The sequence below is a fragment of the Penicillium canescens genome (assembly GCF_028828765.1).
Source record: "Penicillium canescens strain IBT 15451 chromosome Unknown utg000001l_segment0_segment0, whole genome shotgun sequence".
Taxonomy (NCBI): Eukaryota; Fungi; Ascomycota; class Eurotiomycetes; order Eurotiales; family Aspergillaceae; genus Penicillium; species Penicillium canescens.
In genome coordinates, this window is record NW_026703963.1 from 1,585,480 (window position 1) to 1,607,065 (window position 21,586).

Consider the following 21,586-nt stretch of genomic DNA (forward strand, 5'->3'; position numbering starts at 1 on the left):
GATTCGTCCACTATCACTCCGCTTCCACCACCAGACTAGTCCGGCTAGCCCATTTGCTGCCACGGAATGCCCCTGGCATTTCAATGCATTCCTGATACGCACTCGCCAGCTCCTCTGCCATTTCGCTGCGGGTGGAGTTTGTTCGTCCCAACCCTTGATGTTCACGATCTTGGTACTGTACCGATGAGTCCTGAGATGGCTCTTTTGGATGGAGATTCGAGCGTCGCTGGCTTTCCCTGTTCCTGGAGAATCTTAGAATCCAACGTCCACTTTGAGAACGTGTCGGTGTCTCTTCCACTTGGTCTGCACTCCCGGTATTCCCGGAGTCAAAGTATACGGATTGAGGCCGATTCGTCTGATCCATCGAGAAACGGCGTTGTACGGATGGTGAACCTTCTTGGAAAGGTTGTCTTTCTTCACTCTGGAAGCCGTTGACCTTGTTGGCCTTGAGTGGCTGCGGCTGCATGTCTTTGAAGAGGCTATTCTTTGTCCATCGACCCAGAAATGATTCTGTGTCTTCGACATAATCAACACCCTTAGACAGTGTGGGTGCCTTTTGCTGCTCTCGTACCGCGATTGGGCTATGAGAGCTTCTAGCGGCCATTTGATCTGCTGCTAGGTCCACCGCGAGAGGCGCGTGCCTGGAAGCTCGGACTGAACGACTTTTCATTCTTGCCCACAAATCCGGCGTTGAAATGGGCCCACCCAAGGCCTTGGTAGGATTTTTGGGATTGGACAAGCGGCGATTATCAGGAGAATGGCAGATGGGGCTCTGTTCTGGCGAACCCGAGTGAGTTGATTGTGCCATGTCGGTTTGATGCTGGAGAGACCCGTTCATCTCCCGCGTTTGGACATTACTAGGTGTCGGTTCTGGGGTCTGCTTGCGCCAACCCCCGTTTGGGAGTGGACTGTCGATTCCATCGATATGTGTTGGCTCCCTTTCAGCGTTGTCCACCATGGTATATCCGTACCCCATTCGCCGGCCGCCAGTCATCCACCCCGGACTGACCTTCCGCTGTCCTGCCATTTCGCTGGACATGTCTTGATCCTGGACCAATGTCAAGTTGCTATCCCCAAACTGCTCAACGAATCTGCCCATCCGCAACTCGGTTCTCAGATATTGCTGGTTGTCGATGACGTGAGCCTTATCACGCATATCTTGATGGATGATTGGCATATTGCCTCTGGAATTTTCCGCGCAAGCTCTGAGTGATTGAGTGACTGGGGATGCCTCTCCTGAAGGGTTGCTGCTTTGGCGTGAGTAGAAAGAGGAGACATCTCGTTTGTGAAGCATTGCCTGCTTGTGAGCCTCGACACCCACGATTGTTGATGCCCCTGACTTTACAGATGATAGCACATTTTCCTGAGACGCCATGAGCGAACCGTATCTTTTTGGATGCGCAAGATCTGACATGGATGGATTGATTGATGTCTGTCCGGACCCCATGTCTGTCCCCGCAACTCTCTGCGAGATACCCATATCGCCCAAACGCGGTGCTCGAAATTCATGAACTGTTCTTTGAGATCCCGGTTGCTGTCTTCTTTTGGAAACCAATATTTCTTGTGGTTGGTTGTGTACAGACCCCGAAGACGCCGTGCGGTAACCCTGGGGGCTCCCTCCCAGATATTGGGCCCAATCAGCCACGAGGCTCTGAAGGTTTTCACCACTGCCACCCACAACGCCATCCCGAGCCCGCAGATGCTCTTGACTTGACGCAATTTCTTGGCTGGGGTGGAGGCTTGGAAGAGATTTAGTAAAGGCGTCTCGGTGACCAGATCCACCATTTCCGAGTGACGGAACAGACTGACTGCTTGTTCCCTCCATTGAAGGTTTAGCATGAGCTCCTCGTGGCTGCCCTCTCATACTTCCTGGGGGAGTGGGTATAAAATGCATGCCAAATGGAGGCCCAGGACCGTTCGGATGAGTTTGGACTCTGTTGTCAGTCCAAAGCTCTGAGGCATTCCGCTCACGGCTTCCCTCTATCAAGTCATTCAACTCCATCCCGCGGAAAGCTGGACTATTGGGCGATGTGTTTAAAGGCTCGAGGTGCCGTGGAGTCCCAATATACTGAGCGTCACTGTCATACCCCCGTGCGCTCATTAGACTGCTTCCCATGTCCCCATATACTGACATCTCTGTGGTAGCTTTGGGTGTACTTGGCTTTGGCTTGATCCCGAACGGAAAGATGGTGCGGAGTTCTGAGGACTGTCTCGATTCTCTGGAGAACCGACGCCGCAGCCTGCGCGAAAGGCTTGCAGATATTCGTTTCGGGTTTTGAGGATGGGCTGGGCTCGTTCCTGTGGGCTCTGTGATAACTCAATGTCAGTTAGGACTTGCCAGAACCAGACATGGGAACCTTGCCTTGCGGCTCCGGGGCCTGCTCATTCTCTTGAGATCGGTCACAATTGGCGGGAGAGACAGATCGTCTATAAAGACGAGGACATATAAGAAAAAACATCACTGAAAGAATATTTACGAGATGAGGTTTGCTGTGACTGCTGCCCTTTGTTTTTGGGTTGACTTTGGAGAAGGCGCAGGTCAAACCTCTCGTGCCTTCTTAACTGCACACTCCCGCATCTATAGAGCATATCTTCTAACAAAAATGCGCTTCTTGCAATGATAATATTTTCAGTGGCGATCTCGCATCTCTATTTGCTATGTCTTTGGGAAAAGAGGTGTCGAGTTTGAGGTCAGAAATGTCTATACCGGCGCCATATAACGGGGTCAGATTGGCTTTGAGGTGCCTTTCTTAGCAATTCAAGTCCCATATCTAGGCTTCGCAGTTTTTGGTAACTGTTTCGGAAATCGTCCAAAGCAGTTTCCGTTCATCCTCAATAGAGGACAAAAACACACTCACCCAAAAGAAAGATCATCAGACAGAAGTACATTATCTCAATGCATGCAAACAAGGATGTTCCAAAGAGATGTGCCCCTGTATTTCCGACTTGACATTCCTTGGGATGGTGTAAATGTAATGTCAGTTTATGAAATGTAACTTGCAAATCGGATAAGGCTATCTAATAACTCAGTCCACTCTTGGAGCTCACAATCATTCAATCGATCTGTCTATTGGATGCACTACAATGAAACCTCAAACCGTCGCCCTTGCCTAAGTTGGTGATCCTGGTCGGTACCTATGTGACGAGCTTTTGTACGACGATCGGCACTCTATTGTGGTCCTAACTCGACAGGTGAGAACAAAGCATCACCCCCAAGTCACATAACGGGTGAAAATATGAACAGTTCAATACGCAGAAAGATCACTATATCTCTTCCAGCATAACTACATGCGCAACCGACTATTCCAAAGAATCAGTACTCACTATATTGAATGAAACAGGGGCTTCGGCTCTCATATCTCTTGTCCGAGGCCCTGACAATGATTACATCAATTTGCATAGTAATCCTCAAAGCCTGCCTTGGGTCTAACTGCAAACGGTTTATTCCATCGGAACGGGCAGGTGACATTGAAGATTCCCAGAGATTCCTAGAGCATATAGAAAGACACGCGCACCATTTCGGGAGATTCTGCGAAATACTAAAGATATTCAGGACCCTCTTCACTAATGGATGGTTAATGGAGTACTTTGTCCCTGAACAGAAGTCCTACATGAGATATAGATTGAAGAATTTCCAATCAATCTTAGGGATTGGCATTATTGCGTTTGTGGCACTGGCGATGAGCCACAAGGTAAGACATGAAGATGCGACGTTGCCAAAGCCATCGCCGAACTTTTGGTTGCCGATGATTGAGTAAGATAAATCCTAAGAGCTATTATTGGAAGATGATTGAAGAGATTTATACCAGGAGCCCATCATGTATGCCGCAGGATCTGCTGGCCATGAGACAAGCGTTCTATCACGGCAAAAATTTCCTTGAGTTTGGGCTTCCTGTATACATCGAGGACAATGTTTGGCTGGGTGCAAATGTCATTATCACGCAGGGAGTCACGATTGGAAAGGGGTCTACCACCACCATACTCAGTTGCAGTGGAAACACCGACTCGAGTGATCAAAAAGGTTCCTGTACCGGAGAAGGAGATGTGCAAGATCCAGATAGTCCATTTCGGAGTGCTGTTGCGGTATGCGGCAAATATCCCATGATCAATAATACTAGATAGGCTCTATGACAATCAATTGACGTATGCTCTTCTTTAATCCTTGGGACTTCTAAAAATACTCTTGTCTTTGTTTTGCTCCAAGCTGGGGATTTCTTCATTCCCAAGGCAGAAACGTATACTCAACGTTTAACTCATTAGACTTGAAACGAGCAGACAAAGCAACCTGCAGCTATCTTGGTTCGATCACAAAGGATTTTGATTCAAAGACTTGGATTTTTCCAAAGGCGGGGTGCTCCCCCTTGTCATATTCTATGATATGACTATTTGATGCACGAAGCCAGGGGTGACACAAATTAACGAATAAACTCAGGGCTGGAAAAACCTAACGAACACCCCCTATTTTTCTCATTTCGGCGTGCTGGCTCTACAACACCCATGAAGATTCTTTTTCTCAAAGAGTTCGTGTTTTCAGCTTCACTATGCGACCCTCGGTTGGCCTCGCGGCCCAAGCTGTCTTGGCGCAGCCGCATGTTGGCATTAAGAACTTATTTGTATTGTCCGTCACGAATTGCTCAGATCCTGTGTGTAGCATGTGTAATAGTTTGGCTGACCTGAGAAAATGGCTATGCAGCGGCGACTCCTATACAAGCACCGGCTTCAATACATCTGGACCACAGCCATCGTTGTCTGATCCTCTAGGCAATCCAGTACTTGGCCAGGGCACATCGACCAATGGGAACAATTGGGTGGGCTATACAGCGGCTGTTTATAACACCAGTCTGCTCTTAGCCTATGATTTGGCTGTATATGGCGCCACGATTGACAACAATATTGTGTCCGCCGTGCCACATGACCTTGTTTACCAGGTCGAAACTGACTTTCGTGAGCGATACTGCAAGGATGACGAGAATCCACAAGAATGGAACTCAGAAGATACTCTTTTCGCCATTTGGATCGGAATCAATGAGTGTGTTTACCTCTCAACTTGGACTTCTATCCACCAGCCACTCGCTAATCCCAATTGACAGCATACACTTTTCCTACGAGCGAGATGATACTGATGAGGTTTTGACTTATCTTTTCCAGCGACATTTGCAACTTGCTGAGACTATGTACAACTGTGGAGCCCGTCGGTTCTTACTGATTAACGTGCCACCCCTGAGTCGCACACCAACGTACCTGAAAAAGGACGAGTGGCACCGGAACGCCCACCAGGTCATGGTAGAGAAATTCAATAACAGACTGGCCCTTGAGAAAAGGAAGTTCGAGAAAAGATTTCCGGATGTGAGTTATGACCTTACTGAATTCAATTCCCGGATCACTAGGGAGACAACAGAAGACTGACCTGATAATGATCAATAGTCATCAACTTCATTGTATGATTCGTGGTCATTTTTCACGGAAATACTTAATCATCCTACTGGATATGGATTTGATGCTGATACTAGCTGTATTGGAAATGGGTGTTTATGGTGGGATTCGTATCATCCCACTTCTGCTGTTCACTCATTACTGGCCCAGGATCTTCAGCAGGTCATACCGTCATGATCAAAGATTAAGATCTATGTTCAGGAGAAAAAAAGCTGTAAGGTAGAATGTGACTGCGTACGGCGTTCACAAATATCGGGAAGATCTTCATGGTATAAATGGACATTATTACAGTGAAATATGATTCAATACAATAATTACATTTAATAATGGCGCTCTTGATTGTGCTTGTTGCTTTAAAATCAAGATAGACAGCATGTTATTCAAGTCAAAAAACAAAAGGATGTTAAGCGCTTTGCCCTGGAGATGATTTCATGCCCGGATTGAGCGGCCTGGGCTTCCTAAAGGGGCAAATAGGCCAGCCTATGTTTTATATTGACATAACTGAACATCACGCCTAACAAAATATCCGTCTCCAATTTACCACTTGTGTGACTTCAATCGGTGCCATGAAAATCTCTGTCTAGCTTTGGGCTACGTTTATAAAAACGCTCATCATTCTGCTCACTATTCATACTAGCGTGATATTCGAATACTTTATACCCGTTTCCCTCCCCTGCAACGTTTCATGCAAGTGCCATTTCTAGTAACCTGTTCCCGAACTGCAAAAAGTAATAGTCGGCGTACACCACACCAGTGTTGTTGCTCCGACTGAGAGAGTACTCATTGTTGTTTATTGTCGCGTTCATCAAGACGGAGTCCCAATTACCGGCGGGAATAGCTGTCTTCCCGATCGGACTGAGCGTCAGGCTCGTCGGATCATGTGATAAAGACAGCTCAATGGTCTCCCTCACTATTTGTATGGCGTGGTCCAAGTACGGCGACTCGCCTTGGAGAGCCTGGTGGAGCAGAAGAAGACCATTTGCAGCCACAAGGCCGGCGGAAGTGTCCCGAGGAGGGAGCACACCATCGACCGTGGGCGCGTCAAAGTCCCAGAGAGGTACGTATGGGTGAGTGTGGGACGACTTGGAGAGTCGATTCACGAAATAGTCGGCGAGTCCTCTAGCTGTCTGCAGAAATACAGCATCTTTAGTCCACCGATATGTCTGGACATAGCCTAAAATTCCCCAAGCTTGGCCCCTAATAGAACGTCAGCCTCCTGCTTATCCGAGAGAAGGAACGATCTCCTACCGACTCCAGGTTGACCAATCTTTGTATCCCTGCACAGTCTCTTGAAACTTGATCTTATCATTTTGTGGATCGATATTACAACAATGGAAGGTCGAGTAATTTTTGCGGACAATATTGCGCCGGACCGTGTGTGCGTGCGTCGTGGCAATGTCAATCAGCGTCTGATTTCCGGTGTGGTGGCCTGCATAAAAGAGCAGGTCCATGTCTGAATTATCAGTCCTGAGTAAGCAGACGGGCTCAATAACTTACTACACATGCTATCGATAATGACCAAAAAGTTGGTCTCCTTATTCGTGATATTTTGGCGCTTGTTAACAAGTGAGTCCCAACTCCGTACTGCCTTGACTCGTGGGTCGAAACGCGTAGCTAGACTGTGGGCCGCCGTGACAATAGTGTCGAGGCTATCTTGGTTTCCCGTCAGTTCCCAGTCTTTTTGGAAAGCTGGCATAATGAGGAAGCCCATATCATGGGTGTTAGTCCGGAAGGCTTGTGTCTGCAGGGGTTTGGCCCACTGGCGCGAAAGTTCGAGAAGTTGATCATGGATATCCTCTGGGTCAACGCTTCCGGTCTTCAGATGATCAGGGAATCGTACGCTTCGTTCTAAGAGCTCGTACATGGACCCTGGAAAGAAGCCACTCGTCCATGCTGAGATGTCGCTGAAGACGTACTGTCCAATATTCGACCCGGTACTGGGAACGTAATTCGGAAATTTCCCCGGGAGCTTGTGCAATGCATAAGTACGCAACATATTGTATTAGACAAGAATAATAAACATACCTGACTGATAGAATTCACTGCAGTACGCCAGATCTTCGCTGTAGTTGTTTCCGAGAACAACGCGGGGAGATCAATCCCTATATTTTGGTTGAATCGCTTCGATGGTGCATCAGAAGGCAAGGCAAGACACACAGACAGGGCCGAAAGGAAAGGTAAGATATTCATTTTCATTTTGAAGGCTTATCCAGAATTAGTATACTAGGCGTCCGGGCCTCTGAGACTGTTCAGGCAAGGTTATATTGTGTTTAAACCTGGATGAACTTTTCCTTGAGGCCATTGGAGATTGTTATATAACAATCGATAAATACTTCATTTGCCGAATATTCACAGTTAGTTTGAGAGCGGGGTCAGGACGCACGAGCACAGGTAACTAGAAGGCAGAGAAATACAAATTACCCCACGATTTAACGTGGGGGTTGCATATTGGACTTTGATTCAAGGCTATATAGGATCGCAAGCATCCACAGCCAACCCGGAAAGTCACATCAAAATTCCCGCCAATGAATGGAATGGAGCACCGCAAGAAGTCTCGCCGTACTTGGCACCCGCGGAGTGTCGGCTTCGAATGGAAATATCATCGCCAGATGGAACAGCCATTAGATGTACTTCCATCCGTGTAGCGTTACATCTATTGCTAAGACCCGTTTACCCCTCAAGTTTAAGGGGCATATGCCGTGCTAAACCGGTTGTTGAACAAACTTTACAACGTGAGCCCATCCATGGAAGCCTGATCTGTTATGAAGATAAATAATTATAAGAAACAACCACCTCTCAATGCGTTTATCTAAGCTAGTAAGCGATACTAGGAATCCGATTCCCCTCATAGTGCGAGGTTTAGGCTTTGCAGTGCGACAATTAAACTAGCGGCTTACCCAATGACCTCATTGATAGACGCTGCACGATCTAGCAGGGTGACAGTCACCTCATGCCTTCCACTTGGAACGGCGACATGAAGGGCAGTCCTTCCGGCAAACACTTAGAGTGAATACTTGCGCCTCGGTGAAGAAGTAATCTCGCAATTGTGTCAGAACTTAGAGGCAATATGCGAGGGTGTTTCTCCTGAGCTATTGATAGCATTGATATCTGCTCCTCATTGGTATAGGTAGCCACAAGGCTATATGGCGGTGCAAGATAGCTTCATGCAAGTGGGTATTTCCGATCTGATTATCATTCACTAGACGCGACCAATTCTCTCTGCCATCAATGCTCAGTGACTTGGGTAGTGAATCTGGCCGGCCGGATGTTAACTGAATAAGGGGATATTTTGCAACCTCGGTGTATGTGGCTCATGCAAAAGAGAGAGAAAGAGTATTCGAGGACGCCCATCATACCTCATGCTCTAGCCAGTAATCTTTGTTCAGTTCGAGCTTCATCGAGGGAAATAGATTGGGATGGTCTTGATGAATGGCAGTTAGCTAAAAATGGAAGGCCTTGTATAATCGTGGCCATGACAAGACCCATCTCCAGTACTTTGGGGACGCTGGGGGTCTTTTAAACGCTCAAGCAGTTGTCCTGCTCGATGGTCTCAGCCGTCCCTGCAAAGCTTCTGTCATTGCCGCCGAGTCCTGTCCACTCGGGAGCTGACATTTGTCTTTGCTATATCTGCCCTGACGCACGAGAGTTCTTTCCTGATCGAGAGAGAAAAGCCGGATTGTGTTATCTTGGTTAAAATGATGATCTTTTGGTGAATAAGAGCAGCAATACTCCACTGTATTTGCATTGTGAAAGTCGACTGTGAACTCTTCTGCGGGCGAAGACAATTTGGTGAGATTATTGGATGTAAACGCTGCTTTTGAAGCCTTATAGAAGAAATCGGATGATAAATATCCGGAGGTGTGATTATATGAAATTTCCCTCTGCGAGATATCATCAGATAGATGTTGTACATGAAAGTATTTACCTTTAACGTATTTCACAAGCGAGCTGGCCACCCCAAAACACCATAGTAAATGCGATAAATTACAACATAGTATCACAACAACGGTAGGTTATAGGGACTTTTCCTTAAAAACTAATGCTTTTTAGGTGGTATTTAGTCTCTAACCGGGGTTTAAAGAATTTCTATAACTTAATAATTGAGATATAATCAGATATTTATATTTCTAGCTGCTAGCCAACGTAATTTTCGATACCGTAACAATGTAGGTTTCAGATTTCGTCAAAATTAATATATAGTGTTGAAAAGCCTTATCAACAGCTATCGGCAAATAATAAAATAAAATAAAAACGTGGTTGTTGAGATATCAGTGTAGAATATATCGTATTTACTATGGTGGTTTGGGGTGGCCAGCTCGCTTGGCTGGCCAGCTCGCTTGTGAAATACGTTATCTTCTGAGATAAAATGCAGCAGAAATCCGACCTAGTTCCAAACTTGGAAATAGAACAAATATAATTTTGTCTCATATTATCCAAAGCACATTAAATACTCAATTAGGGTGTGGGGATAAATGGTAGATAATTCCAGGAGTTGAAACGTCTCAACATAGTCAGACTAACATGAGTAGGTACCCCAGAGGTGGCAGGACATGATGTGACGTCTAATCACTGATATCAACGCTGGAATACAATTGCGTTAATGCTTATGTCATGGTACATCGAGAAGACAGCGAGGGTCCCGGTCTACCGTCGTAGCGCTAGGTAACTGTGAGCCTCTCTATAGACCTCCTATTACTGAAAACTCCTACGATTTGCGACTTCTCTGGCCTATATGACTCTAATAACTCAAAGTCAGCATTAAGCATGGCTCTAGAATTCGTTGATGGCGGCAAGTATCTTATGTTCATGCCCCGATAACTCATCTCCATGACCAATCATTGCGAGAATTAGTTCGCGGCACTAGTAGCGCATGGCACGTTCGGAGCGTAGTATGGCGTGCGATGTGCTCATTCAGCCGGTCTGTCCGGCCACCACCTAGAAATATCCATTTGTCGCTTCCACATATAGGAAGTCTCGAAATATTTTCAGTTAAGAAAGGTACGGATATAACGGAAACATGGGTGGCAAAGAGATGACTTCTGTTGCTATAATTGGTGGTGGCCCTGGAGGACTTGGTACCGCCATCGCTCTCTCCCAGCTTCCATTCCTACGGGTTACTCTTTATGAGAAAAACCCAGAGCCAAGAGAGGCTGGGGCTGGACTCAGTCTAAGCTCGAATGCGTGGAAAGTGCTTGATTTACTAGGAGCAAGTGATATGGTCAAGGGAGGCTCCAAATCAAACACACATCAAAGGTGAGTGTTACTTTTGGAGCTCGTGGGGGAATCTCTTTCCCATGTCTGATAACCACTAGGAGTGCCTATACAGGAAAAGTTCTTAGCATTACGCAAAATCCGGAAAATTCTGCGGAACATCACCGTGGAGCAATTCGTGCTCGCAGGACCCGGCTACAGTCAGCCCTCTTGGCAAAGGTGCCTGACGGGGTCATTCAATACAGCAAGAAGCTTGTGTCTCTTGAAGATTTACCAGGTCATGGTGTACGATTGTTGTTCCAAGACCAAACAGATGTTGTCGCGGACATTGTAGTTGGAGCTGATGGAATACATTCTGTTTGTGGAACTTCTTCTCTTTGGTTTCGCTTGTATGTCTGACTAACTTGATCAAAAAACCCCAGATTGTCCGGAGACATCTGTTTCCTGATCATCAGCTTTCCTTCACAGGAAACACTGCATTCCGTGTCCTTGTCCCTAGATCACACCTGTCTCATATTCCAGATATCACGCCCACAACATCATGGTGGTGGGGAGAAGCTGGTCATGTTTACCTCTCGGATGTAGATGACGAGACTGAGACTGAGAATCCACTTTTTGAAATTACTGTACGGTCATATCGTGAGCCTGAGATCCCCGGAGAAACGGTTTATTGGGGCATTCCCGCGACGAACGCGAAAGTGGCATCCCGTGTTAAGGTTGGAGGAACTATTCCACTTTTAAGTCACTCAAGGATCATATTTTCTAACTACTCAATAGACCTTTGATCAAAGGATAAGGGATGCTGTCAGCATGGTAGCCGAAGGCGAGTGGAGGGAATTTGCAACATTCGCAGGTCCTCGTTTGGAGAAGATCACTGGATGGGATAAGGTTGTTCTTATTGGAGATGCTAGTCATCCTCTATCCGGTAGGTCCAAGACTTCGAAAAGTATCTCATTGTGGAGGGCCATTCACACATTTCTAGGTGCCTTTGGCTCTGGAGCGACATTTGCTATGGAAGATGGTTGGATTCTCGCTCGCGCACTTGAGCGGACACGGTTCACTTCCCATCTTGCACGGGACGCCCTTAAGATCTTTGAATCTATCCGTTCTCCTTATTACAATAAAATGTGAGTTCTTTTTGGGATTCGTGCTTTTAGCAAACTGCAAAACTGCAGATCTAGTCTAACAACTACTTTTCCACTCTACGAAGGTATCAACACCTGGACGAGAGCAAAAGCAGAACACAGAAGTTCCAAGCGAAAACTGAAGATTTCGATGCCATTTTACAATACAAGGTCGACAGCTTTTTGTATGGGGATAAGGACTTCATCTATAAAAATGATATTAAGAAAGTCTGGGAAGAATTTTGTGTTACAGAGCAGACAAAAGAAGAATAGGCCGAGTTTGTCAACCGTTTGACTGAGGGCTATCGAACTCGTGTCATCCAATACTGAACACAAACCGCTGTATAGCTCAGTGGTACTATGGAATTATATTGGCTGTGCATTTTTACCCTCTCTCCAGTAACTATCTGTCGAGGTACAAGCTGTGGATCCATTAGTTTCAGCATGGCCTATCCAAGTCTCCCTCATTTGGGGTCACAATCAAAGCGATTCTCTTGGCACCAATGGTAGATACTCCAACTTATCCAGGGCTGCATGTTAAATCTGCCGCCATTATTGCACCAACGGGGATATAGCCAAACACGGACGATGATACGTTATCAGGCGAAGATGTCGTGATGACGCAGGGATCATTCTGAGGGGTAGTATTTTTATATCAACATGGCCCTATCAGCCCATTTGAGTCGTGAATTCTTGCAAAAGGAGCACTTCATCTCGAGACGCGACTCAATATGGCGGGAATAAAACCAGTCGGCCAAACGACCTCTGCTGTGGAATACAATCCCGACCATGAAAGCCAATCAAACTCCCAGCTACCACGCCGTTCGTTTCGATCCTTCATCTGGGATACTGATACTCACTTGAAATCACCCGAGGAGCGCCGACTGCTGCTCAAGCTCGACGCTGCAATTCTCAGTATTGGCTGTCTAGGGTTCTTCATGAAATATTTAGACCAGGGTAACCTTTCAAATGCTTATGTATCAGGGTTACAAGAAGCTCTCTCAATGTACGGAAATGAGTATACATACGCTGGCACCGCATACACCGTCGCCTATGCCGCCATGCAAATCCCCAGCACTCTGATTGTCCAACGGATTCGACCTAGTATCTGGCTTTCCGCGATGGAGGTTGGCTGGGCTATCTTCACTTTTGCACAGGCTGGAATGCACAACGTTGGTGAGCTGTATGCCTTTCGGTTTCTTGTCGGGTTTTTCGAAAGTTCATTCTTTCCAGTGCTATTGTATGTCTTGGGAAGTTGGTATACAAAGACGGAACTAGCAAAGAGGGTTGCCCTGTTTCATATGACAGCACCGCTAGGCTCCGCCTTTGGCGGATATCTACAGGCGGCAGTGTATAAAAATCTCAATGAGGCTCATGGACTGGCTGGATGGAGGTGGCTTTACATTGTCTGTGGGGTTAGTGAACTCAAAAATAGGCTTGAATCCTATGGTCTATGCTAACGGGGAAAACTGCAGTGCATGACCATCCCTGTCGGAATTGCGACATACTTTCTGCTTCCTGACACTCCGTTTACCACACGTGTCTGGTATCTCTCGAAGAGCGAACGCGATCTCGCTGAAGAACGAGTTCGGAAAGCCGGAAAGGCAGCACCGGCGAACATAAATATGGAAACCTTCAAAAGAATTCTTAGCTCGTGGAAATGGTACGCTTTCGTTCTAGGATATGTGGTAAGGCCTTTTCATTTTCCGTTTTTCAAGGCGGAGGATACCGCCTGGCTAATACATGCTATAGCTATACGGATCGTCATGCGGTAGCGGCAGCTACTTTGCCATCTGGCTCAAATCCGAGGGTTTCTCGGTCGTCGATCGAAACATCATCCCAACTGGGACTTCTTTAATTGGAGCGGCCTGCGTTGTACTCTGGGGGTTCCTCTCAGACTACACGGGTAGTAGGTTTGCTTTGGTTATCATACCGCTTGTGAGCCCCTTAAGCACAAAGATACCACTACGGTGTATAGAAATATTGCTAATGGAAAGTGTGTCCCAAAGATTCTTGGACTTATTCCAAATGGAATTCTGGCTGCGTGGCCATCGAGCATTCCCCTTAAAGAGTTTGCATTCCTGACGACGAATGTCCAGCTTATGACAGCCGTATTGTATGTTGAATCCCTTACACCAGGTAAACCGTAAGGCTTGCTGACGTCTCCTGATCTTCGCCAGCTACACCTGGGCCAATGAAGTATGTGCCGACAATAACGAAGAAAGAGCAGTTGTCGTTAGTAGCATGAATGGTTTTCAGTACGCTGTGGCCGCCTGGCTACCCATTGTGATTTTCCCGCAGACGATGGCGCCGACTTTTCGTAAGTCAAATTCGTTTCCGTTTCCAGGCGGATTTGGTTGAGGTTGAATTCATAGCTTACATTCTTATTTCTAGGCTACGGATTCCCAGCAACGTTTGGATTGGTCATCGCAGCAATTTTCGGTGTCATTGTCATTCAACTTTTTGTCCTACGTGATAGCAAAAAGACCAAAAAAGGGTACCCTCAGCTTGAGAGCCGGGACAAAACGAGGTGGCTTAGTTCCTATATGCCCGCCAATACAGCATCCCAAGAATGCATACGTCAAGTCAAGGCAGCAGATTTATGGCGGCCAATCTGTCACTTAAGAGGTCAGCTATAATAAATCAATTTTATCGATACATTCTACCAATGTTTTACTTTTACATTGTGAAAGACCGAGATTTAAATTGCGTGAAACGGAAAACAAATATTTCATCTTATCCTGAAAACCCACCGAAAACCACTATACTCCATAAATATGCGAAAAAGTTTAACAAAGCAGAGAATCACAGAATTGTTGCTTAGAGGCATGTCCCAAAAACTATACCTTTTCAGTTGGCTTTCCCAACTTAGCTTAGCTTTTGTTCGGCCTATTCTTCCATCTCGTCCACATTCATCAGGGCGTTGAATACCTCTTCATACGCTGCTTCTTGCATCTGTTCTTCGGTCAATTCTTCTATGTGTTGGTCCATAGGCTCATCCATCGTCTCGTCTATTGGATCCTCCATCTGCGTATCCGCTGGCTCGTCTATCTGTTCTTCGCTCTGCTGATAATTAGTAGAGGTGTTGAATTGCTCTAAAGATGTCACTTCTTGAGATGACAATCTCGGCTCAGCTTGCTGCCCGACCTGCCCTTGTGTCTGTTGCACATTAGTCCAAGTGGTAACTGGCCCTACTTCCATTTGTTGGTCATCAATGGCGTTGGACTGCTGTAAAAGCATCATATTTTGGTTTGACATTCCCAATTTCTCTTCTTGTGGGGTTAGGTCTTGCGTCGATTGCGCAGTAGTAGGGGTTTCGGGTTGCTCTTCCGCCACCTGCTGGACTTTCTGAGATTCAAGCAACTGCCTTAAGTATGCCTGCTCTTGGGGCGATGTTTCGAAGTCCTCTTCTTCTTCGGTCTGTTTTTGCGGCTGTTGTTGTGTCTGTTGCTCGTTAGTAGCAAGCGGGCTTACATAGTCTTCCAAGGCGGGATCTATGTCTGGGTCAACTGCGCTGGCCGGAGCTTTAGTCTTAACGGGTAAAGGAGCGTCATCTGTTTTATCTGTTCTAGGTCGCTTTGAACCGGTCGCTGGACTTGGGCTCCTTTGTCGCTTGGGTGACTGCCGTGTGGGTTGATACTGCGGATGGGGCAGAGGCTGCAGCTGGGGTTGAGGCTGGGTCTGGGCCTCAGACTGGCGTGAAAGATGTGCTAGGAAAGTAGTGTATCCATATGGCTTGTTCTGGAGTTGAGGCTGGTCCTGGGCTTGCGGCTGGGCTGGAACCTGTGCCTGGTATTCACCAAATGGGTTGTTTCGAAGCGCATGCTCGGGTTGGAGCCGGCCCATCAGTTCAGTGCCGACTGGGCGCTGTACCTGGAACTGACGTAACGGCTGATATTGAGGCTGAGCCGGTGCCTGGGTTGGAGGCTGGGTTGGTAGTGCCTGCAAAAGTAGACCTCGCGTGTGTAGATCAATGAACTCCTCAAGTCTACCTGCGAGCAATTGATAAAGAACATCCTCAACACCTGCTTCTGGTGTGGGTGCTACATAATTCGCAATTATTGCTGGAAACAAGTAAAGTCGACGCCGGATGTGGGCTCTTATATCATCGCGTATACCCTTGGACCTAAGCATCGTCGCTCGATCCGAGGGCTCGAGCGGCACCACTAGGGAGAAGATGTATCTGAGTACGTTTAGAATCGCATTCAGGGCGAGATTATTACCGGTGATGCTGAGTTCGTCAAGGAGCCTGGCTTCTCCCCTTCGTCTGACACCATCCTGCAATCGATTAACAAATCTCTCTCTCTCCCCCTCTTGTATCCTTTTCTGGTCATGATAGGCTATTGTAATAGTAAGTTCTGTATTGTGTGCGGTGGCGTCTTAGAATGCTTGATGCTTGAGAATGAATATCGAATTGGGAGGATGCTTCTCGACTTAAATACTCGAGAGCGCTTCTGCTATTTTCATTGTCACCGAAGCCTAACAATAGTGGAATAAAGGAAAATAGTCTATATTTGAAGCTCAACTTGACTGGACACTAAGACAATGCCACTGTAGAACAAAGCGGCTTGTTCTAAGGGATTATTTCTAACGCTTGTTTATGAGCTTTGGGCTTTGGGCTTTTGGACGTACCTTATTGGGCTAATTCCTACGCTCTCTTGTAAATCAGGCTCTGTTTTGGTACTACGAGAGCATCGGGCGTACTTAATATGAGTTCTTGCTTCATTCGGAAGAAGAGCCTGCATAGCAATTACGACAATATTAGGCTCCAACAGGTTGATAGAACTTTGATTGATTGATTGATTGGAAGGAGCAATGAACTCCTAAGCAACAAGGCTAGGTGATTTGTTTTGTCTACAGAAGGGTACGGGTGCTTCCTGGGTCTTTTATAATGGCCGTTTTTAAACCGCCATTCCTTCCATTTACTAAAGCCCCTCCGTCCTCTTTCAAACTAAATTGAAGATGCGCTCTCTTTAAGCTAGGCCGATATTTATTTCCACCATATGCCTCATTTAATCATTGAGAAACGCATTGACATCAAGTCCTTTGATCATTCCCACCACTCCCTTGCCATGATTTGTGGCCTTAATATCGTGAATATCCAGACAAGAATCTCCTTCATCCTCGTAGTTTATACGTCCGACAATGAGCTTTCCACCATCGCTTATTTCAACCTTAGTGATCTTTTCCCCCGTGCGTACCTGGTGAGCCTGCGCGAGCAGGTCTTCCAAGAGTTTCCGAGACTCATCAAGAGTAACACGTTGATCTCGGAGTTGCTCCATCACTTCGGAGCGATCCTCATTCTCTGAGAGCGGCGCTTCCGCGAAATTCTGTGGGGCTAACTGCACTAAAGCGTTTTGTTCATCGATCTCGACTATCTGTTTCGAAATTTCAATTTCCTTAGTGCGAAGATCTCTTCCTTTCGTGTCAGAGGACAGGGCTGAGGACGATATCCTTTCCAGGTTGTTAGTTTTCTTATGCTTGATAATAGTTTGCACACGCAAACAGAATACCTACAATGCTGCTGTGCTAACCGCTGCGTTCATAGTTGACTTGCTGCAGTTAAGCTGTGCACTCAAAGCCTTGACGGACCTTTCAGCGAATAAGCCGACGCGAAAGCGATCTCGCCAGTGGAGACCGTCTTCAGAGTGCTTAGTCCACTGCCTCAGCTTCAGTCGAAACTTTTCGCAGGACTTTTGGCAGTTGGTATTGGCCAACTGCAAAGCCACCTGCACATCGGCTGTGAGGTTTTCAAGCTGGGAGTTCTTGCGCGCATTATCCAAAGCCACAAGAACCGCCTCCATGGCTATCAGCTCATCTTTGAGATCAGCTATCACATTCGGTGCATCTTTGACAGCATTGATATCCTGGATCAGACTGTTGATACTGTGTATCGCCATGCTAGTAATACCCACAACACCGAAAGCTGTCTCCATTTGTGCAGTACCGTAAGGTCGCGAGATCTTGGCTTTGAGTAAAAGCTTAGGGGTCACGCGCTTTCTTGGTTTTTCATATGTGATTTTCGTTTCCTTTCTCTCGTACTTTTCGTGATAAGAGTTAAGAGTCACGCGTGAAAGGCGATTGGCCGGATATTTATTTTTCGGGGCGGACCGCCAGCATCTAAAACCGACACAACTTGATTGTTGCCTGTAGCTGCCTTGAGCTAAGGACTTGGGTGCTGTTAGCGAATTGATTTGCTGATTCTTGGCCGTTGGAGGAGTGGGCTTACCCGATCGAGCTAGTTACAACCCCATCCTGAAACACTTCTAGCGTTAATTCAGCCCCCAAATTGCTCATCTCCAATTGCAATGCAACACGTTGGACCCAGTGCAGCTGGTGTGACAGTGAACGACGACGTGCAGCATTTTCACAGAGCGGGCGAAACGCTAAGAAATGTGACCCGGGGAAAGCAGTAGCCATATGGTGGCCGGCAAACCTTTATTTACCATATTCGCTCTTGACCTTGACCACCAGATACTGAAGAAAAAACTCAACTTTCCCTTTCCTTCCATATCGACAACACCAATTAACGCGGACACGATGGTTACGTTCGAACAGACGGCTACAGAGAAGCCCATGAAGATCATTCAAATGTCTCATATTAGCGCCGAATCTCATGGAAGAGCATCCGCAGTGTACGCAGATCACAGCACCAGCCATACTTTCCATGGAGGGATCCATCATCATCAACACGCAGGTAGGTGATAGAAAGAGAGATCCGAGCTTTACTAACTCTCACACCTTGCTAGAGATATCGGAACACTGCCCAAAGCCTCTATGGACTGTTCCGTTCCCGCCAGATCCAGACTTTGTCAGCCGTGAGGCGCTACTTGAACAAATCGACGAGAAAGTCTCGATACCGGGGTCTAGGATAGCGCTTGTCGGTCTTGGGGGGGTCGGGTCAGATCAACCCACAGTAGGAGCGTTTCATCAATACTGACTATGCAATAGAAAAACACAACTTGCCCTTGAGTATTCTCATCGCGTTCGACAGCAATCGCTAGAGACGTCGATTTTCTGGATCCACGCGAGTAACGCGGCCCGCTGTGAGAAAAGTCTCCGCGACCTTGCAGATCGAGCTAAGATTCCCGGGCGGCAGGACCATAACGCCAATATATTCCAACTCGTCGGGGACTGGTTACAAGATGACAGAATCGGCAAATGGATTCTCATTCTGGATAATGTAGACGACGATGAACTCCTTCATAGAACTTTGGCGACCGGTACGGGAAGCCAGGTAAATATCCAGAATAAAACCTTGACGCAACCACCGCTGAGATATCTCTTCCAAAGCCCTTACGGCTCTATCATTGTTACGAGTCGAAATAGAGGAGTGGCACTGGATATAGCTGGTCACAAAAACTCTATCGAAGTGCAACCAATGAACGAGGCTGAAGCGCTGGATCTGCTACAGAAGAAGCTAAGTACACCGGCAGAGCGCGAGAATATGGTGCAGCTAGCAGAGGCACTTGAATTCATGCCACTCGCGATCGTACACGCTGCTGGCTATATCACATATCGATCACCCCGCTGCTCAGTATTACAATACCTCGAAAAGCTCCAAAAAAGTGATCGAGAAGCAGTACGGCTACTCAATCACGAGGCAGGTCTTCTATACCGAGACTGGGAGGCCAAGAATTCCATTCTGCTCACATGGCAAATCTCCTTTGACCATATTCAGAATGTGAGACCTTCCGCAGCTGGCCTACTCTCTCTTATGAGCTTTTTCGACCGGCAGGGAATTCAAGAAAGTGTTCTTCAAGTCCAGCAATGTCAGGAAAGAAATGAGACCTCGTGTCCGGGACGGGATAAGGATAGTTCGAATGAGGAGGATAGTGACAGTTCGTGTGAATCTGACACAGATCAGTGTTTTGAAGATGATATCACAACACTATGCAACTATTCTTTGATCTCGGTCGGAGGTAATAACGCAGTGCTCACAATGCATCGACTAGTGCAATTGACCGTGCGAGTGTGGTTGAAAACTCATGGGCAACTTGAACACTGGAAGGGAAGGTTTATCAATAATCTACATCGGGACTTCCCAACTGGAGAATATGAAAATTGGGCGTGTTGCCGGGCACTCTTTCCACATGTCAGATCAGCGGTGTCACATCGACCGAAATCGCAAGACACGCTACGAAAGTGGGCTGCGTTACTTTATAGGGGGGCATGGTATGCGCAAGAATGTGGCAATATCCCGGATTTACGGGAAATGGCATCGGAATCGAGAAAACACATGGTGAAATTACTTGGGACTGAGGATGAAGAAGCCCTTGCAAGTACTGCAATGTTAGCAGAGGCATATTCGCTTGAGGGCCAATGGGAGGAGGCTGAGAAACTCGAGTTAGAAGTTATGAAGACTCGCAAGGCTAAGCTCGGCGGCTCGGGCCATGCTGACACGTTAAAGAGCATGGCCAATCTAGCAGTGACCTATCGAAGCCAGGGCCGATGGGAGGAGGCCGAGCAGCTCCAGGTGCAGGTCATGGAGACTCATAAGACGAAGCTAGGCGATGGCCATCCTGACACGCTAGCGAGTATAGCTAACCTAGCGTCGACGTATTGGAATCAGGGCCGATGGGAGGAGGCCGAGCAGCTTGAGTTGCAGGTCATGGAGACGAGCAAGACGAAGCTCGGCGAGGACCACCCCTCTACGCTGACAAGCGTAGCCAACCTAGCGTCGACGTATGGGAAGCAAGGCCGACTGGAGGAGGCCGAGCTTCTCCAGGTGCAGGTTATGGAAAAGATCAAGACGAAGCTCGGCGAGGACCACCCTGACACGCTGACGAGCATAGCCAACCTAGCGTCGACGTTTGGGAAGCAGGGCCGATGGGAGGAGGCCGAGCAGCTTGAGGTGCAGGTTATGGAGATGAGCAAGACAAAGCTCGGCGCGGACCACCCTGATACGCTGACGAGCATAGCCAACCTAGCGTCGACGCTCTGGAACCAGGGCCGATGGGAGGAGGCCGAGCAGCTTGAGGTGCAGGTTATGGAGACGAGCAAGACGAAGCTCGGCACGGACCATCCTGACACGCTGATGTGCATGGCAAACCTTGCCTTCACCTGGGAATCTACAGGTCGAAATGCCGAAGCAATCGATTTGCTCAAAACCTGCGTGACCAAACAGCAACAAGTTTTAGGTCCGACTCATCCCCAAGTCTTGTCCAATTCTGATACCCTGCTGGAATGGGAAACTAGCAATATGGCTATCGAGGGACGATCAATTTAGCTTCACTCAGTTCATCATGTATCGGGTAGGCCTGACTATATCAATCAATCAATCAAATCAAAGTTGTATTAGCCTGTTGAGCCTCAGTGGTATCTGGACTGGGCGGGATTTATTCTTGTCCATAGGGAATAAAAGTATTTTATCATACAAAGCGCGCCGTCCGGTCATATACGCTTGAACGATCTTCTACCGTCGCCGCAACCCCATAGTGGACCATTATAGTGCGCCTGTCTGTTGGATGGGCGAGTGTCTCTTGACTGCTTGCTGGGCTGGATGACCGATAGGCATTTGCGGACTGATATGCCTCCACTTTTCCCGTAAATCTGCTCAAGGCAATGTCCGTCTCTCTCAGCCCACCTGATCGGTGTTATGGTATACCTCCACCCCCACCCCGGGCCCCCGGGGGTGGCTACTTATGTTGTACGAGTCACATGAATGGAATTGTTTGGAGGGCGAGATACCGTTTCTGATGACTCGATAGAGAACGGGACAGCAATCGATCAAGACAGCTATCAAAGCTGCGGTTAGCAAGGCCCCGAAAGGCGACTGGACGAAAGGCCAACATGATGTCTTACCTATTGCGGCCTCG

At 47.4% G+C, this 21,586-nt stretch overlaps 8 protein-coding genes across 8 annotated transcripts; 4 read left to right on the forward strand and 4 right to left on the reverse strand.

The window, feature by feature from the left end:
- Positions 1-13: 13 nt before the first annotated feature.
- Positions 14-2,134, reverse strand: N7446_000607 (uncharacterized protein; the record flags this gene model as incomplete). The annotated part of the gene is made up of 1 exon (XM_058509374.1): positions 14-2,134. The coding sequence occupies one exon, from the start codon at positions 2,132-2,134 to the stop codon at positions 14-16; it is 2,121 nt and encodes a 706-aa protein (XP_058378353.1).
- Positions 2,135-4,541: 2,407 nt separating this feature from the next.
- N7446_000608 (SGNH/GDSL hydrolase family protein) lies at positions 4,542-5,610 on the forward strand (the record flags this gene model as incomplete). Its single annotated transcript, XM_058509375.1, has 4 exons — positions 4,542-4,618; positions 4,694-5,029; positions 5,091-5,346; positions 5,425-5,610. The coding sequence occupies 4 exons, from the start codon at positions 4,542-4,544 to the stop codon at positions 5,608-5,610; spliced, it is 855 nt and encodes a 284-aa protein (XP_058378354.1).
- A 506-nt stretch (positions 5,611-6,116) lies between these two features.
- Positions 6,117-7,429, reverse strand: N7446_000609 (uncharacterized protein; the record flags this gene model as incomplete). Its single annotated transcript, XM_058509376.1, has 3 exons — positions 6,117-6,630; positions 6,682-6,886; positions 6,931-7,429. 3 exons carry the CDS (start codon positions 7,427-7,429, stop codon positions 6,117-6,119), a joined length of 1,218 nt encoding a protein of 405 aa, XP_058378355.1.
- Positions 7,430-10,450: 3,021 nt separating this feature from the next.
- On the forward strand, positions 10,451-12,041 carry N7446_000610 (uncharacterized protein; the record flags this gene model as incomplete). Its single annotated transcript, XM_058509377.1, has 5 exons — positions 10,451-10,686; positions 10,746-11,001; positions 11,067-11,360; positions 11,422-11,771; positions 11,855-12,041. The coding sequence occupies 5 exons, from the start codon at positions 10,451-10,453 to the stop codon at positions 12,039-12,041; spliced, it is 1,323 nt and encodes a 440-aa protein (XP_058378356.1).
- Positions 12,042-12,499: 458 nt separating this feature from the next.
- Positions 12,500-14,129, forward strand: N7446_000611 (uncharacterized protein; the record flags this gene model as incomplete). Its single annotated transcript, XM_058509378.1, has 5 exons — positions 12,500-13,183; positions 13,244-13,456; positions 13,521-13,681; positions 13,747-13,884; positions 13,949-14,129. The coding sequence occupies 5 exons, from the start codon at positions 12,500-12,502 to the stop codon at positions 14,127-14,129; spliced, it is 1,377 nt and encodes a 458-aa protein (XP_058378357.1).
- Positions 14,130-14,657: 528 nt separating this feature from the next.
- Positions 14,658-15,902, reverse strand: N7446_000612 (uncharacterized protein; the record flags this gene model as incomplete). Its single annotated transcript, XM_058509379.1, has 1 exon — positions 14,658-15,902. The coding sequence occupies one exon, from the start codon at positions 15,900-15,902 to the stop codon at positions 14,658-14,660; it is 1,245 nt and encodes a 414-aa protein (XP_058378358.1).
- Positions 15,903-17,281: 1,379 nt separating this feature from the next.
- Positions 17,282-17,704, reverse strand: N7446_000613 (uncharacterized protein; the record flags this gene model as incomplete). The annotated part of the gene is made up of 1 exon (XM_058509380.1): positions 17,282-17,704. The coding sequence occupies one exon, from the start codon at positions 17,702-17,704 to the stop codon at positions 17,282-17,284; it is 423 nt and encodes a 140-aa protein (XP_058378359.1).
- A 2,477-nt stretch (positions 17,705-20,181) lies between these two features.
- N7446_000614 (uncharacterized protein) lies at positions 20,182-20,698 on the forward strand (the record flags this gene model as incomplete). The annotated part of the gene is made up of 2 exons (XM_058509381.1): positions 20,182-20,622; positions 20,690-20,698. 2 exons carry the CDS (start codon positions 20,182-20,184, stop codon positions 20,696-20,698), a joined length of 450 nt encoding a protein of 149 aa, XP_058378360.1.
- Between the last annotated feature and the right edge of the window lie 888 nt (positions 20,699-21,586).